At 37.7% G+C, this 18,775-nt stretch overlaps 1 protein-coding gene across 4 annotated transcripts in view; it reads left to right on the top strand.

The window, feature by feature from the left end:
* HBS1L (HBS1 like translational GTPase) overlaps positions 1-18,775 on the top strand; it is an 86,232-nt gene that overhangs the window by 32,291 nt on the left and 35,166 nt on the right. For all 4 annotated transcript variants that reach the window (XM_045865588.1, XM_064598122.1, XM_045865589.3 and 1 more), the window contains one exon: positions 18,089-18,197. In XM_045865588.1, coding sequence (XP_045721544.1) covers positions 18,089-18,197 — 109 coding nt within the window. The remainder of the gene's footprint in view (positions 1-18,088; positions 18,198-18,775) is intronic.

Raw genomic sequence — 18,775 nt, 5'->3', positions numbered from 1 at the left:
ATAGTCTCTTAAAACAGTGCTGGTTTCCTGTTTCTTCTTCCTTTTACTAATTGTTTTAAAATTCATTACATTTGTTATCAGGGAGTTATTTCTGGATATGGGTAATGTTCGATATTACCAGGTCTTCTTAAATCATTTGGGAATGATTCTTGGTCCCACATATGAATTCATGATGATGTCAGCAGTTAGTATATGACCTTTTGTATATCCTTTTAAAACTTCATTTTTTTTAGGATTATTCAGTGCAGTAGCCTCTTCCTGTCTTTAAGACCATGTTCTTGGAAGATCCCAAAGGTAGAATTTAGGAAAGAAATTGAAGACTAGGTGGAAATAAGGATTAAGTTGAACCTATGTAGGCCGGGGTATGTGTGCATATGTTTGTATTTTACAGTCATTAAAATAAAACAGTGTGAACAACACCTAGATAATGAGAATATTAATGAAATTTAATGCCTTTTAAATTTCATTAATACTGTTTAATTTTTACTTACCATCTCTTTTTAAGTTGGACCTCTTTCTTGAAGTTTTCAATAAGGTTCTTGTAAACTTTTTTGCCTTATTTCAGCTCATATCTGTACTATGAGACTTTTCCTCTGTGCCTTTTCCTCTGTCCAAATGTTTAGTGTTTTTCTGATTTTATGACTGAAAGTTGATTGTCACTCTTAGTTTCCACAGTAATTTGGAGAAGAGCACAGGTACTTGTGTAGATTGCTTGGATTTATATTCCATTTGAACCACTTATTAGCTGTATGCCTTCAGCAAATTACTTAACTTTGTATGTCATAAATTTCTCATTTGCAAAATTAGGATAATAATAGTTCTTATTTTTTAGGGTAGTTACGATGTTAAATGAAGTCATATATTAAGCTGTTATAGCATGTCTTGGCACATAGTAGGAACTCATTAAATTTAGTTATTCTGCATTGTTGAAAAAGTGTTTCTCAAATATACATTCATGCCTAAATTTTTTTTTTTTAAAGATTTTATTTATTTATTTGAGACAGAGAGAATGAGAGAGAGAGAGCACATGAGAGGGGGGAGGGTCAGAGGGAGAAGCAGGCTCCCTGCCGAGCAGGGAGCCTGATGCGGGACTCGATCCAGGGACTCCAGGATCATGACCTGAGCAGTCGCTTAACCAACTGAGCCACCCAGGCGCCCCACATGCCTAAATTTAAGATGTACTTCGAAGTATTAAGATTTGTTAGGGAGAGTCTCAAGGGTAGATAATCCCAGGGATAGGAATATAGATGAGGTTTCTTAGGGAGAGTTTAGAATAAGTGAGAGGTCTAGGAAAGAATGGTTAGGGATATTGATATATTTTTTGAAATATACAATTTTATTCTATAAAATAAAAAGGCTTTGTTCCTAATTCTGGTCTAACAAAATTTTTATCACAGCAATATTAACAAAATGTAAATGGCTTTGTTAAAAGGAAAATTATTAGTAATGTAGTATTGTCTTTATTCCTTAACTCTTGAAGTAGCAAGAATTTTATTGCTATGGAATGATTAATTCCATAAATTCCATAATTTAAATTCATTACATATATTAGATTTTAAATTTTGTGGATGCTACTTGAAGGTATATAATCTAAAGTAATATACAGGTTGAAATCTATTCATCTAAAGTTTTTTAATTTTTAAAGATTGCTGGCTCAGCAATATTTATGTTGAAATCTGATCCCAATGAATATTTTGGGGTAAAACTTTTTCTTCCATGTGATAGCAGGTGGTGGTGCATGGTGGATTTGATGAGGCAAATTTTGCTATATAAAAGCTATTTTATTTTATTTTATTTATTTATTTTTTTAAAGATTTTATTTATTTATTCATGAGAGACAGAGAGAGAGAGAGAGAGAGGCAGAGGGAGAAGCAGGCTCCCAAGGAGCAGGGAGCCCGATGCGGGACTCGATCCCAGGACGCTGGGATCATGACCTGAGCCGAAGGCAGACGCTCAACCATCTGAGCCACCCAGGTGCCCTATATAAAAGCTATTTTAAAGTGAAAAAATAATTCATACTGAATAAATCACAGTGCAGCTGTAATATTGAAGGAAGTGGTTTATTCTCTGTAACCTAGTTGATGTACTTTTTGAATGTACATCTGGTAACTAGAATTTAAGTATGTAGTCAGATTCACTGAAATGATTTCATCTGAAGTAGTTTTTCATTGAAAATTTGACACTGGTTTCTTTGAAATTTTTGAAAAATCTTATTTTCGTGTGTGAGTGTACGTATATGTACTGGTGTATTTGAAACATTCTTTGGAACAATAATGACTGATAGCAAAAAGTATACTTACCTGGAACTGCCCCCCCCCCCAACACCCTTTTCTTTCTAAGTAATCTTAAATGTTTTTTAAACTCAAGGTGTTTTGATCCGAATGACTTTAAATTGTAAATTTTTCTTACATTAGGAGTCTGTTATAGATTTATTTTGAATGTTTCTATCTTAACCTTCTAAATACAAGGAATTTCTCCTTTTGAAATCTTTCAAATCACCTACTCACCTCCTATTTTTCTCAATATCAAAGTAGTATATCCTTAATTAGAAAAAGGGGAGAAGTCACTCATGATTTTCTTACCCAAAGACAATACTTTTGTGTTTTGCCATATTTTTTTTCAATTTTTTCCTATGCATATTTATTCTTTATCTTATTAAGGTTTTTATATACAATTATTATACACACAATTTTGTATCCGATATTTTCCTTCTTTACATTTTATATGTCTGTGCACACATTTTTTTTTTTAAAGATTATTTATTTATTTATTTATTTGACAGAGAGAGAGAGAGAGAGACAGCGAGAGAGGGAACCACAAGCAGGGGAAGTGGGAGAGGGAGAAGCAGGCTTCCCGCTGAGCAGGGAGCCCAATGTGGGGCTCGACCCAATGACCCTGGGATCATGACCTGAGCTGAAGGCAGACACTTAACGACTGAGCCATCCAGGTGCCCCTGTCTGTGCACACATTTTTAAATGTAGAATCAATTTTTATATCCCAGTTTGATTCAGAGAATACTTGAAAAACATTGATTAAAAAATCGTGAAAAGCATTTTTAATTTAAAACAATAGAGTTTTTACATCTTTATAGGTACTATTCAGATTTGAAATTAATGCTATCAGGTAAACAAGCCTACATTTTGAACATGTCCCTTGTAATATTTCTCATGTTTAGTTATGGATTTTTCATGGGGAAAAACCAAACACGCCTTGGTTATTTTTAATTGGGTTTAAGAGTATTATTTCCTAGATAATAGTTTTCATTAACTAGTACCCTATTTGATGTGCCTGATAGTATTAAAATGTTAAAAACTTTTACAGTTGATATTATTTAGAGATGAATTATATATATATGTGGGAGAGATTCTCACTGAATAGGCTAACTAGTTATTTTTAAAAATAAGATTATGAGGGCAGGAACCAAGGTCATCTGAACTAATTTCCTGACTTGAGGCAGATCTCCAAACATCTTTTTAGTTATGAACCTGAAACCAGTCAGCAAGAGGTAGGTGGTTATAATTTGCAAAGAATGTTAATCTGGGTTGGTCAAATTGTTTAACTTAACTCACCTCACTTCTTCATTTATAAAATTATTTTTATACCCGATAAAATTTTTTTTAAACTGCTGACTTATTTATTTTTTAAATTTTTTATTGTTATGTTAATCACCATACATTACATCATTAGTTTTTGATGTAGTGTTCCATGATTCAGTGTTTGTGCATAACACCCAGTGCTCCATGCAGAATGTGCCCTCTTTAATACCCATCACCAGGCTAACCATCCTCCCACCCCCTTCCCCTCTAGAACCCTCAGTTTGTTTTTCAGAGTCCATCGTCTCTCATGGTTTGTCTCCCCCTCCGATTTACCCCCCTTCGTTCTTCCCCTCCTGCTATCGTCTTTTTTTTTTTTTTTTTTTCTTATTCTCAGTTATTTTTCTGTCTCAGGACATCTGAGAGATACAACACTTTGTCAGCATCAGTATCTTCCAGTGACAAGGGTTTTCTTTCTTTTTTTTTAAAGCTTTTATTTATTTGAGAGAGAGAGAATGAGAGAGAGCGAGCACATGAGAGGGGGGAGGGTCAGAGGGAGAAGCAGACTCCCTGCCGAGCAGGGAGCCAGATGCGGGACTCGATCCAGGGACTCCAGGACCATGACCTGAGCTGAAGGCAGTCGCATAACCAACTGAGCCACCCAGGCGCCCTGACAAGGATTTTCAAAGGAAGAGGGGCAAGGATGGTCTTGTTCTTTCCATCCACCTTCTCCTCCCAAGCTGAGAATCACTGGCTTAGAGAATATGTTATTTTTTTCCATCTATAAAATTATGTAATCTTATTAAATATTTGAGTGCCTAGTATGTATGTACCAGGCACTGGACTGGATGTTGTGGAAAACATCAGAAAGTCCCTTCTGGAGCTCATAGGTTAGTTGGAGAGGTAAGGCACATACTTTATATTGATATTTTACAGTATAGTCAGAAAACAACATATGCTGTATGAGGATATACAATAAAGGTTTTTGACTTCAAGTCATATCATTTTGGTCTGGAGTTATCATTGGTAAGAATTTGGGAGTATCATGTATGACCTAAAATTGATAGCCTTATGCCATGAGGTATGCTTTAGAGCCTAAATGTCACTTTCCCCTCCTAAAATCAGCATCAGCAAAAGGTTAAGGAGTTAGTATGCATGTGTTTGTTATTAGGGGAAGACTAGCCTACCCTTCCAGTTTCCCATTGGAATTTAAAATTGTATCAAACAGAAACTTCTTTGGTAAGCAGAGAATGATTTAACTACTAGGCTCTAACCAAATAGATTCTTTGGGGATTTTGAAATGCAAACATTAAAGGAAATCAGAATTACTGATTTTAACAACTTATCTGAAGCATTTGAGAAGATACTAATGATTAACCTCACTAAAATCACAAAATCATGATCTTGACAAAGCATTAACAGTTTATAGAGACACTTGACTGAGCAGTTTCTGTATACTTTTTTTTTTTTTTAAAGATTTATTTATTTATTTGAGAGAGTGAGAATGAGAGAGAGAGAGAGTACATGAGATGGGGGAGGGTTAGAGGGAGAAGCAGGCTCCTCACCGAGCAGGGAGCCCAATGTGGGACTCGATCCAGGGACTCCAGGATCATGACCTGAGCCGAAGGCAGTCGCTCAACCAACTGAGCCACCCAGGCGCCCTGTATACATTTAACTTCAGAATAAACTTGGTTCAATAATCTTGGGAAAATCAAGCTCATGAAGTTTGGAGGAGGTGCATCCAGAAACAGGGGAAAGGGGAATGTGCCTTGGAAGCAGCCCAGAGAAAAGAAGCAAAATTTCCATTAATATAGGCATGTGATCTTTAGAAATCTACTTAAATTTTTCATTTGTAAAATGAGGGACTAGACCACATGACTTCTAAAAATACAGCCCACAAAATTACCTGACTCCATGAATCTAGATTCCATGTAAGGATTCTACAAGAAATGCGAATGCTTATTTTCTGCCTACCCCTTTATTAGTCTGAGTTCCTCCATTGCCTGCCTGCCTGCCTTTTCAGCCTTCCCTTTCTGTAAGCTACCTCATCAGTTCCCAGGTCGTAACTTGCTTCCTGTGTTTATCCAGGTTTCTACCCAATTTCTCTTTGCCTTGAAAGAATCTCAGACACAATGTGTTCTATATTCATATCTAATTTAGAGTCCTTGGGATTAAGATCTCGATTTTTTGCCTCCCTGACATTTAATTCATCATCACGATGTATGGATGTATTTTCTTCTCCTGCCTGTTTCCTCTTACTCACTCCCTGTGCTATGGTACTTGCTCAACTGTAGTCATAGCACTTGTCTCCTGCAAAATTCTCTTTAATTTCTTTGTTTGTATTTTCTTTCAGTCATGTCTGTCTACATGTTCATCACATTTAGAATGAAAGTTACCTGAAAACAGAGACCGTTACTCATCTTTGTGTCACCAGTGCCAAGAACATGTTATAATTTAACTTGCAAAACTCTAAAGACTCGAGATAGTATCTAAGCAGTGTTTAAAAAAATAATTTGGTGGCAATCCCCGTCTATTTAGGAGGAAGCAGTTTCTCTATGGACTGTTGTAATTTTGACTTGATGAAAGGACCAATCAAGAGAAGCAAGACCCTGATAACAGATTTCTTTTAGTTCTCGGGAATGTGTTTTCTGTTTGGTAATGACATAACCATCTGCTCTTTCTTCCTTGCTGGAAAATTTGGGAACTGTTACTTGTCTCACCTGCCTACATACATCCAGGCATCAAGTAGTTCTGATTTTACCCTGTAATAGTTTGGATATCCCTTTCGTTGTCTCCATCATTCTGTTTGGTCAGTGCATAACATTTCTTACACGTATTGGGACAAGTCTTCTGTTCTCTCTCCAGTCTTGACTTCACAGTCCATTTTCCATGCTGTGGTCAGAGTAGATTTTTTAAAAGCTCTGATATTTTACTCCAATACTTTAATTCTGTTAGTGGGTCTTCTTATATTTCAAAGTCAAGTTAAATTCCTAAATGTTATACGTGGCCCTAAATGTGTTTCCTGGTTTTCTTACGTCTTACCCATTAACCTCTTTCCCTATGTCCCAGCCATGCTGATCTGCCAGCAGTCATATATGTTTCAGGCATTGTGTCTTATTTCCCAATCCCCTTTTCCTTATTTTGTCCTCCAAGATTCATTAGGAATGTTTTAAAGGAAACCTTGCCTAATTCTTTCAGTGTGGGTGGTTCAGCACCTTTCCTGTACACTCATTGTGCCTGCATTGTCGCAGTTCACGTGGTAATATGTGTGTTACCTCTAGTAGACTTCTGTTTCTTGAGGATAGGAATTAGGTCATTATTATTATGTCATCTGTTTATCCTAGTACCTAGCACAGTGTCACACAGTTGGCATATTTCTTCTCCCCATCATTAATTAATTTGTGATTGCCAGAGTAATAGTGTCTGTGGACTCCCTGGTATCAAATGAGGAAAAGGAAGTTGATATTTTGGTGATATCAGAGACTCACAGACTATGCTGCTTTCTGGCATTACTCTGCAGCACTGAATACTTAATATATGTCAGGCGTTGCTCTAAGCACTTTACGTGTATTGACTTATTTAAATCTTGTAACATCTGTCTATCAGGTAGATTCTATTATTGTTATTTTGTAGGTAAGGAACCTAGGCACAGAAAGAAGTTAAATAACTCACTGGAAGTCACATTGTTAGTAGCAGAGCCTGGATTGCACCTAGGCTGTTTTGCAGCAGAGACCATGTCTTACCTACTTTACCAAACTCTGAATGGTAAATTGGAGGATTTTGACATGGAGTGGTTATGGGGGTTCTCCTGTGGGAACATGAAAGTGTGCAACTGTATCTACAGGTACTTTATTCTGTTGCCAGTTACACAGAGGACACCGGTGTTTCTACCTCATAGGCTGTCAGTAAATCTTTGTAGGGTGAATCTGAGAGTCTTTGATCATCAGTGCTGAAGTTGGCTTCTGTGATTCCTGCATTATCAAGAAGCCTTGGCTTCCTTGTATTAATAATTTTCATGAAAATAATGGCATTTGCATGAACATGGAAATAGCTTGGGCCATGGCCATGGATGTGAGAAAACAAGAGTGTATTTGTGCCAGAAAATTCGAGTCCACTTACGGGAGTAGTAGGGAAGAGATGAGTCTTGAAAGGTAAATCGGCCATGAGATCCTAAGGGCCTGACCTACATAGATGGCAAAGGAAAGAAAAGGAGAAATTTGAGAAATGTTGATGAGGAAAAAGTAAATAGAGTTAGTATTAATTGTATATGGAGGTTTTGAGAAAAGGGGGAATCAGAAATCAACTGTGGGGTTTCAAGCTTGATTGGACAGGATAAAGCAGCTGATCATTTTCTGGGCAAGAGGATGAGTTAGGAGATGATCTATGCATTTGAGATGGTGCTTATAGGGTATAAAATATGTATTTAATGCTTTTTCTAATAACTAGAGCAGTACTCAACGGGGGATGATTTTGGACCACAAGGGGACACTTGGCTATGTCTGTAGACACTTTGGGGATGCTGCTAAACATCCTGTGGTGGGGGCGTCAGCTCTCCCAGCAGAGAAATTTCCTGCCCCAACTATCGGGAGTACCACGGCTGGGAAATTCTGCTCTAGAGCACCTGAGGCATGCGGGGTAGATTTTTACCATGATATCTTTCAGAGAAGTTACATTGATAATCCCCTTTTAGTTTTCACCCTTCCTCCTTTAGAAATTTGTCAGAGCATAGAAAGAGCTGCCAGGAAATGATTCTGTTTGTTCAGTTCAGCCACCAGCAAACAGGTATAAATGATATGAAGTATCAAATATTTAGGTTGGAGAAATAGAGAAATACAAAATTTGCAGGAGCTTCAGTCAAGGAGCTTCAGAGTGGAAACAAGGGGTTTGCCGAACACAAAAGGCAAAACTGTTGAGAGCATTTCTTTCAGCTTGGTAGCGCATTCTGAATATATAGTTGCCATTGAATGGCTGACTGGATGAACTTTGCACTTTTGTTTCCAAACACAGACTTTTCAGTAGTGTGGCCTTCAGGATCATTGATGGAAAGGGCTTGGGTTGTGGTATGCTGATTCTACGTGTTACTGTCAAGGAGGATTTTACTTTATTAACTTTTAAGAAAAATCAAGAGCATCTCTGAAGAATACTGTAGAAAGAAGTTTTTAGTGTTTTGAAGTATTTGTTTTAATTTGTATGCTTTTCATTTCAACATTTTTAAAAAAATTTTATTTATTAGAGAGAGCACACAAACTGGGGGTGGGGCAGCAGACTCCCTGCTGAGTACGGAGCCCTACGCAGGCTGGATCCTGGGACTCTGAGATTGTGACCTGAGCTGAAATTAGATGCTTAAGGGACTGAGCCACCCAGGTGCCCCTTCCCTTAAACATTTTTAATTATAAAATAATATAGTTGTATCACAGAAGTATATAAATTTTAGAAATGAAAGTTATTTCCTTTTTAATATCACTCTCTAGACATAATCACTTTTAAAAGTTCACTTCCATTCTTGTGGACTTTTTAATGCCAAGAATATAGTGATATAGCATCTTTGCTATTTAATATTGCAGTTACTTTTTCCACAATGTGTGTGTCATGGTTTCCTTTTCATGAGTATAGGTTTACACTTTTATATCTGAATTGTTTAGATGCATTGTAATTTGTTTAACCACTCCCTTATTGATGTACACCCACCTTTTTTTTTGCCATTACAGACAGCACCACAGGAAACAATCTTGTTCATACACTGTTGCACAGTCCTGTTAATATTTCTGTAGAACACACTGCCAGAAATATAATGTACATAGTAAAATTTTTTATTTTATCACACTTTTCTCTGCCAAAAGTACACCAGGCTGTGCTCTTGCCAACAGGGTCAGATAGCACTCTTCTTCCTCTTTCCCTTGGCAACTCTAGATGCTAATAAAAAAGTAGAAATATTTCTACTTTTTCTTCTGTCCTCTCTCCCCCTCTGTCCTCCCTCTTCCTCTCCCTCAGTCCCCCTCCCATTCGTGTCTCCCCTTTCCTCTGCTATACCTTTCTTTGACTTGTGTATCTTGACCTGGTTCTTTTATTGTTCACTTTTTTCTTTCTGAGCTGTTTTCTCTTGTTGGTTTGTAGGAGCTCTTTTACTATATATCTTAACCCCTTGTATATATTTCCCTACATACTTTGTTTCCTTGTGGTATCTTTAATCATGGAGAAATTTTAAAATTTTTATATAAAACTTGTTAGTCTTACTTAACTGTTATAAATACATATTTTTTTTAATTTTTTTTTTTTAAGATTTTATTTATTTGCGAGAGAGAGAATGAGAGACAGAGAGCATGAGAGGTAGGAGGGTCAGAGGGAGAAGCAGACTCCCTGCTGAGCAGGGAGCCCGATGCGGGACTCGATCCTGGGACTCCAGGATCATGACCTGAGCCGAAGGCAGTCGCTCAACCACCTGAGCCACCCAGGTGCCCCTATAAATACATATTTTTAAAGGAAATGCATTTTTAAAAGATTTTATTTGAGAGGGGGAGAGAGAGAGAGCACCACAAGCAGGGGGGAGGGGCAGAGAGGAAGGGAGAAACAGGCTTCCTGCTGAGCAGGGAGCCTGTTGTGGTTGTGGGGCTCTATCTCAGGACCGTGGGATCATGACCTGACCTGAAGATAGACGCTTAACTGACTGAGCCACCTAGGCACCCCTATAAATACGTTTTTATATTTTTCTTCTTTATATTAATATCTTTGATCAACAAAGAATTTATATATGATACACCATAGACATATGATAGAACATTTCTTTCAAATGAATGGCCAATATTCCCAACAACATGGAATAACCCATCTTTTTCCCACTGATTTGAAATATCACTTTGCATATTTTGAATTTCTATTTGTAACACTCCATATATTCTTACATATTTTTCTATATACTCAAATGCTATTCTTATGTATAAAAAATATAAATATATTCCTATTGGTACATTTGCAGTTGCTCTATTCTCATTCATCAAGCTATTCTTATGCCCCATTTTAATTTACTCCAGCTTTATAGGAGAAGGTCTTGATATCTGGTAGTTCAAGTCCCCTATTATTATTCTTAATTTAAAAATTTTATTGGTCATTCTCTCACATTTACTCTTCCAGATGAACTTCAGCATCACCTTGGCTTGTTTCTTCCCAAAATAGTCCCTTTGGATTTTGTACTACTGGATCATTCTTTTTGTTGTTGTTGTTTTTGTTATGTACTCTTGAAAGTTGCATGACACTTAAGCAGATTAAAAAAAAACAAAAAAAAACAAAAAACCCAAAAAACAAAAGAACCAAAAACCTGGGCTCAATCTAAAGGTAAAGTACACTTTTGTGTTACTGTTGGTCTATGACAAAACCCAATCTTTTTCAGATTTTTTTACCTGGACCCTTAAATAGGCTTTTTCTCAAATTAGTTTTGCCTCCTCTTTCTTTTTCAGGGTCATGTCAGATTTCATTTGTTGAGACTTCCTAATTAGGTGCATACTTTGAATTCTCTTGCTTATTGTTTCTTTAACTCATCTCTACCACTTTTATAATTAACTCTCAGGGTAGTGTATAAGCCCTTTGTGAATAGCCACCGTGCGATTCATATCTTTTTTAATTTTTTAAAATTTTTTATTTTTTTTAAAGATTTTATTTATTTATTTGAGAGAGAGAATGAGATAGAGCATGAGATGGGGGAGGGTCAGAGGGAGAAGCAGACTCCCTGCTGAGCAGGGAGCCCGATGCGGGACTCGATCCTGGGACTCCAGGATCATGACCTGAGCCGAAGGCAGTCGCTTAACCAACTGAGCCACCCAGGCGCCCTCATATCTTTTTTTTTAAACCCAGTTATATCACAGGCCAAGGTTGTATAGCCTTTGTCAGATCAACTGATATGGACCTCAGTTTTCTTAAAGTAAAGTAGGTAGAATTATACCTACTCTGCATGGTTGTTATGAAGGCAAAAGAGCATGTAAGCACCTAGCAGGAGAGCATGCGAGAGTGCCCATAGCAGGGCCAGATTGACTTTCTAGAATGCAGATCTCCAAACATTAGGAAGTGGCTGGTATTAAGTGCAAGTAGTAGAGAGTAAACTGAGGTTATTGTCCAAAGAAGAGATCGAAGATAACTTGCAAAAGCAATAGAGATCATTTCATATCTTCAAAATGTAAACTCTTAGGGGTTAATCAATAAACTCTATTAAATGTTTGTTGTGGGCAGAACACTGTTGTTATGTGCTGTGGACTATGTGAACATATGTATAAGACAGTTTCTACCCTCCCAACAGCTGGTCGTCTATTATTGAGTGTGCCTTAAGACCAAAGGAGTAAATCAGAGGCAGGTGGATCTCGTGGATATGCAAGCTTACGTTTTCAGTAAATTCAGGAAGAGTATGACAGTTGTGTGGTGCTGGGGAAATTGAGCTTTGTATCCTTTACAAAGGCATACACAATGAAAAAGATCTTCAGGACAAGGGGCCTAGATAATTTTGTATTTAAGAGAAAACTTAGACACTGCTCTTTAGATCTCAGTCTGGAAAGGAAGCGGTGGAGCCCTGGAGGAAGCAGCCCGTCAAGGAATAACTACAGGGACAAAAGAAGGCTTTGCTTTAGAGATAACTGGAGTATGAGAATGATGAATTGGACAGGTAGGGTGAGATGATTAAGTGTGGGTCTTGCCACTTACTGTGAAGTCACTTTATTTCCTTGTGTCATTTTTTGATCTATAAAATAAGCAGGTTAGGCTTGATCAACTGGATAAGCTGTTTTTTTCATCTGAATGAAAAGTCAAAATGATGATCGATTCTCTCCGTCCTCCTAGAGACTGAACACTAGTCACTAATATGTGAATCTTCAGAATGCATATCTTTTTGTGATTGGGTTTTACATGACTTGAGGGAGGACATTGATTATTTTCCTTTGGAATGGCACATTTTACTTTTACCTCCTAATGGGCTATTTGATTTGAAAATCATTTCAGTGGTTTGGGAGTCAGAGACATATACTGGACTAGAAATCATTTATTTCATTGTAACAGGCGGTCCCCCACTTACAATGGTTCTACTTAGATGTTTTGACTTCACAGTGGTGCTGGCGTCATACGCATTCAGTAGCAACCGTACCTTGAATTTTTGAATTTTGATCTTTACGCAGATTTTAATGTGATGCGATCTTCCCTCATGATGCTGGGCAGTGGCTGTGAGCTGCAGCTTCCAATCAGTCACCTGATCATGGGGGTCAACAGCCAATATGCTTACAGCCATTCTGTACCCACACAGCCATTCTGTTTTTCACTTTCAGTACAGTATTCAACACTTTACTAAAAAGCAGGCTTTGCATTAGATGAGTTTTCCCAACTGTAGGCCAATGTAAATGTTCTGAGCATATTTAAAGTAGGCTAGGCTAAGCTGTGAAGTTCTGTAGGTTAGGTGTATTAAATGCATTTTCAGCTTATGATACTTTCAGCTTATGATGGCTTTATTGGGACTTGACCCCACTGTAGTTTGAGGAAGATCTGTAGATGAGAAAACTGAAGCTAGCGAAATTAAGGGAACTGCTTAAGGTGTAAGGGAGTAGTAGCTAACTAGTGGCAGAGCAGGAACCAGAATCTCCCCTTTTTTTCTCTGCAAGTATTCATTCCATACTGACATTTTTGGGGGCTTCCTGAAAATTTAATGCTCAGTTTTTTGAGGTTATTATGCAGTGAATGAATTTCTAGTTGGTTGGGGAAGATTGGAGAACAGAGTAAACATTTCATATTTTTATGTGATGGAGGATTCAAATACTCATATGTATCTCTTAGTGATCCGTGACTGGTTATTTTAGTTATTAGTTCACTTCTGACCTATTTGTAGATTTTGCCTGGCATCAGTGTGATGGTGATTATGAGGGGAACTTTGTAATGTGGTTGGATAAGTGGAAGTGTATCACATTGCTGTTGACAACAGCTCAGTGGAAAATTTACTGAGTGTATCTTTTTTCTTTGTGGATAACACAAAATTGAAATTAACATATTTCCAAAATAGCCCAAGTCAAGTTTATCTCTCAAAGGGAGGGTTCTAGAGTTGGAATTATTGAACCCCTTGAAATAGCATGCAAAATTTTATGTGTTTGGTACATTTTTCTGGCAAGCGTGTCCCATTGTTTTTGTGAGCTTTTTCAAAGGGAGGTGTGTGTGACCTAAATAAAAAGATTTCAGAACTACTGCTTTAATGGGTGATATTCAGATCTATAATACTAGACTTATTTTACCCTGAGAAAAAAAAGGCTTTCATTTAATTGAATTTTTGAAATACTGCATCTTGTGTTTGATGTCTTATAGATAATCACTAGAAATGAAAAGAATATATATTTATTATATCCCCAGAAATATAGGATCATATTGTGATTTTTGTACTTTTAAGACCTTCTTTGTCATTTTAATTTTAGTTTTTTTTTTTTAAGTCAAAATTACAGTTTTTCAATGTACTAAATGTGTAAGAAGTGAGAATTAGTCCTGGCTAGCCTGGATCGAGACATTCTGTGCTTTATGGGTTTTTTCCCCCTATTCTTTTGACAGAGGCCAAAATCCACCATGCCTCTTTTCCTGTCTTATGATGTCCTCCCTACCTACACACACCACCACCACCATCATCATCACCATCATCAGTGCTGTGTGTCCTCCTTTTTTATCCCTGTCTCATCTGTGACTCCTCTCTACTTTTGCTATAACTCTGAAACTGCTTTTTTCATAAAAATCAAACCCCTCTGTAATTCTCAATCTGTTTTCTGAGTGGTTTTTCCACTCCTTGCCTTACTTCACTTATGTTCTCTCAAACCTCAGGGTCTGGAACGTCAACTTTGTTCTTTTTGCCTTTTCCATCCCATTATTTCTGCATCCTTTTTTTTTTCCTGAAGTTTTTGCTCCTTTGAAATTCCTGTCTTTTGCCAAAATCATCTGTTCGTTAATCCTCTCACTGCTATCATTTACTGAGCAACCTCATGTCCTCTTTAGTCATTGAATACTGGCATCTGGCTTACAGTTTTCTTCTCACCCTCAGCTCTTGATGATCATAGCTTACTTGTGCATCGATGTGGAAAAACACCAACAAATGCTACACCTGGACTTTGAGTTCCTTGACCACTTGATTTCCAGTGACCTTCACCTCCTCAGCAATTCACTCTAATTCCCCTCCTCCAGAATTGCGAATTCACAGTCCTGTTCTGACCACGACCACTTCTCTTGACCTATGGACCTCTTCTCTTTATCCCAGTGCGTTAGTACTCTTCCTTTGTCATTTTATTTGTTTAATCCCACTTCGGATTCGTGATTAATGATTAACCCCTAAGAGTTTACATTTTGAAGACATGAGATGATCTCTGTTGCTTTTGCAAGGTATCTTCGATCTCTTTTTTGGACAATAACCTCAGTTTACTCTCTATTACTTGCACTTAATACCAGCCACTTCTAATGTTTAGAGATCTGCATTCTAGAAAGCCAATCTGGCCCTGCTATGGGCACTCACTCTCGCATGCTCTCCTGTTAGGTGCTTACATGCTCTTTTGCCTTCATAACAACCATGCAGAGTAGGTATAATTCTACCTACTTTACTCTGGGAAAACTGAGGTCCATATCGGGAAAAAAAAATCTCAATAACTTTTCCTCCCATTTTGCCAATACCTTTAACTGCCTTATTTCTTTGCTTTCTCCTTGCACCTGTTGGGTAACCCTGAATGAAGCACTTAATGTCTTCTCTGTGCCTGTTCCTAAATTGCTAGATGAGATCGGGTCACAAAGAAAGGCAGATTGATTCCCTTATAAATGTATTATCATAGATCTTTTTAAAAGATGTTTTTATTTTAGTTGACCCAAATGTTACATTAGTTTTAGGTGTTATCATAGATCTTAAGTGGGCCTTCAATACTGTCCAACAATTCCCCTTTGTGCAACAATTATTGAAAACTGTTTGCTTCACCGGTCTTTTTACTTTCCTTGTTCACCCTCAGTCTCACCAGGTAACTGGCTCCTTGTTACAGTGAAAATAGAAGCTAACCATTAGGAATTTTCATCTTCCACCTCCTCAACACACAAACCTACTTCCTATTACAGTCAAAAGAGCCCTTCGCCTATCTTAGTTTTTAGACTCAGCCTGTGCTTCACATCCCATCCCTTTCTGCCTTCAGGAATTCTAAAATATCTAATGTGATCTTTTCTCTTCCTAATTTTTTCAACCAGTCCCTCTCAGTTCTATCCTATCAGCTGACTCTTTTCCTACCATTCTACCATAGCCCTCCCAGTCAAACTTTTTAAGTGAGTCATTTGCACATATCTGTAATCTCTCATCTAAAGCCTTTGGGACCATATTTAACTCAGAAATCAGAAGTTTTGAGATTTAGGAAAGCATTACCATGTACGTACTACCTATGGTATGATAACCTCAGTGGGATGGGGGGCAGCACCCTGTGATCATCACATGATGATTTCTGACCTTGAAATGTATGATTTTTCACTCTAAGTGGGATAAATAAGGGCTACAAATAGCCTTCATGTCAGTCCAGGTCAGGTTTTGCTTCCAAATTAAAATAAAGCAAAAACCTTAATTTTCCAGAGCTTTCGGGCTTTGGAATTACAAATAAGAGATTGTGGCCAGGTACTTCCTCTGTTTTCTCATCTTCATTTTTTTTTTTTAACCCATTCTTGCTTTTCCTTCTCTCACTTCTCTCAGATGGCTCTTACTAACTCTACCAATGACCTTTATTTGAAACGATCATGTCACTAGTGAATGTTTCCCCAGACTCGGGTGGTGCCAGCTCCATCAAACACTCTTCCCCTGGTTTCCTTGGCACCCCCACCCGCCTTCCTCAGTTACCCTTTTGCAGGCTCAGTGTCCTCTATCTTGTGATTAAAGGCTGGATTTCTTTCAAGGCCCTGTCCTAGGACTACTTCTGTTCTTACTCTATATTCACTTGCTCTGTGATCTCACTTAGGTCTGTGCCTTCAACTACTAATTATGTGCTGATGAATCACAGATAGATGCTCCAGCTCGCACTTCTCCTTGAGCTTGACTCTGTCTTCTCCCCTCTTTCTTCTTCCTGTCGCTTATATCGTTTTGGTGGCTTCCGATTTTGTTAGAACAAGTGTTAGGATCTGTGTGGCATGGCCTGACCACTGCCCCAGCTTTAGCCTCAGTTAGTGAGCTATGTTCCCTTTCCCTTCTGCTTTTACTTCCTCTGAGGTCCCGTGCTGCCTCCCACAATAGTCGCTGTGCAAACTACTCTCTCTGTTCACAGTACTCTTCCTTTCTTTGTAGGTCATTCCTACTCATTTTTGCATCATTGCTCAACTCTTAACTTTCCCGAGGAAGCTCTCTAATTTGTGTGCCCTATCACCAAACCTTATGACACCATGTACACATTCTAACACTAACAACAGTTTTATTTTTGGTCAGTTAGTGCACTTTCTCCATTAGATGTAAGCTCTCTAAGCACAGAGATTATGTCTGCTTTTGTTCACCATTATATTTCCAACATAGTGCTTGGCATATAGAAGGCAAATAGTAAACATTTTGTATGCATTATATACATTAATTTATCTTTTCCAATTTAAAAAGTAATTTATGTATATATATTTACCAGTGTAATGTGCAGTTTCCAGTTTTAAGTGGACTGGTAATATTACTGAAAATTATAAAGATACATTCTAAAGAATTCCATGAATCACAGGTATATTTTTTAAAGGATCAGATGCATAAAAGTCTTTGATCTAGCTCATAATTGATCTTGTTCTTTTTTTTTTTTTCCAGATTTTATTTATTTATTTGACAGAGAGAGACACAGCAAGAGAGGGAACACAAGCAGGGGGAGTGGGAGAGGGAGAAGCAGGCTTCCTGCCGAGCAGGGAGCCCGATGCGGGGCTTGATCCCAGGACCCTGGGATCATGACCTGAGCCGAAGGCAGATGCTTAACGACTGAGCCACCCAGGAGCCCCTCATAATTGATCTTGTTCTTAATTCACTCTTTCTGTATTGACCTCTTCCCCCATATTCTTGTTAGATATCAAATATCTTACTAAGCCTAGTATTGTGCGCAAGTAAAATATATAGTGTCCAGCACAATTCAGCAGCCTCTTAACTTGCTCATCAGTTTATAGGTATCACGGGATTAAAAATAGCTTAGCCATCTGCTAACTGACCAAACAATTTTAGTAGTGTGAAAGGGCGTGGTAGGAGACAGGGACCTAGGGCCTAGGTATTCTGTCAGAGCTAGGCTCAGTGCAGAAACCACCTTGTGGCCTCTTAATACTGAAACTTAAGAGTCAGTTCAAAATTAGGAAGAGATTTGGTGGAGGTTAAGCATAGCAGAGTCCCAATAGTAGGGGATTTCCCAGAATATAGGGTGACAAAAGAATTTCAACATTTTAATTTTCACTTAAGTTTTTTTAGAGAAAAGAATATGTATAAAGATATAAATTCTATAAAACTTAATTATCATGTTATATATTTATGTAATATATAATGTGTAACAAATTTTTTAGAAATCAGCCTTAATTAATTAGCCTTTTACATTTTACTCTCTAATTAGGAAAATCAGTAGACTCCCAGTCATCTCGAAGTGAATCTGAAATTGTGCCAAAAGTTGCTAAAATGACTGTGTCTGGAAAGAAGCAAACTATGGGATTCGAAGTGCCTGGGTAAGTTCTTAAGCCCTTCCCCATCTTTTTTTTTGGAAATTGGTATTGTCTTCCACTCGACTATAAGAAAGAGAATCTATTTTAATAAATTTTGCATGATGTGTCAGTAAGGTTGAAGTATCATGGGTCCTCAGTGTGACAAGGTACAAAGAAGGGGATGAGAAATTAGGCTTGATACTAAATATGCATGTTACTTAATCTAATACACTGTCAGTTTCCTCATATTAATTAATTTTTAGCAAAAACCCTCTATTTTGTGAAATCTAGCACTCTGAGCTAGGGAATCCTTCTACCACTAGATGGCGTAGGTAAGCAGTGTGTGGGAATTAAATGTGGTTGGCGAATCATGTAATCATTAATTAAAAATTTTCTTCTAACTATGATCTTTACTTTTTTTTTTAAGATTTTATTTATTTATTTGACAGAGAGCGAGACAGTGAGATAGGGAACACAAGCAGGGGAAGTGGGAGAGGGGGGAAGCAGGTTTCCCGCTGAGCAGGGAGCCCGCTGCGGGGCTGGATCCCAGGAGTTTGGGATCATGATCTGAGCTGAAGGCAGACACTTAACAACTGAGCCAT

This window comes from Mirounga angustirostris, unplaced genomic scaffold (assembly GCF_029215605.1).
Source record: "Mirounga angustirostris isolate CCGP_5_RB_7025 unplaced genomic scaffold, mMirAng1.0.hap1 SCAF_8, whole genome shotgun sequence".
NCBI classification, from domain to species: Eukaryota; Metazoa; Chordata; class Mammalia; order Carnivora; family Phocidae; genus Mirounga; species Mirounga angustirostris.
Note: the sequence above shows the minus strand (reverse complement) of the source record. Positions and strands in the feature narration are given on the sequence as shown.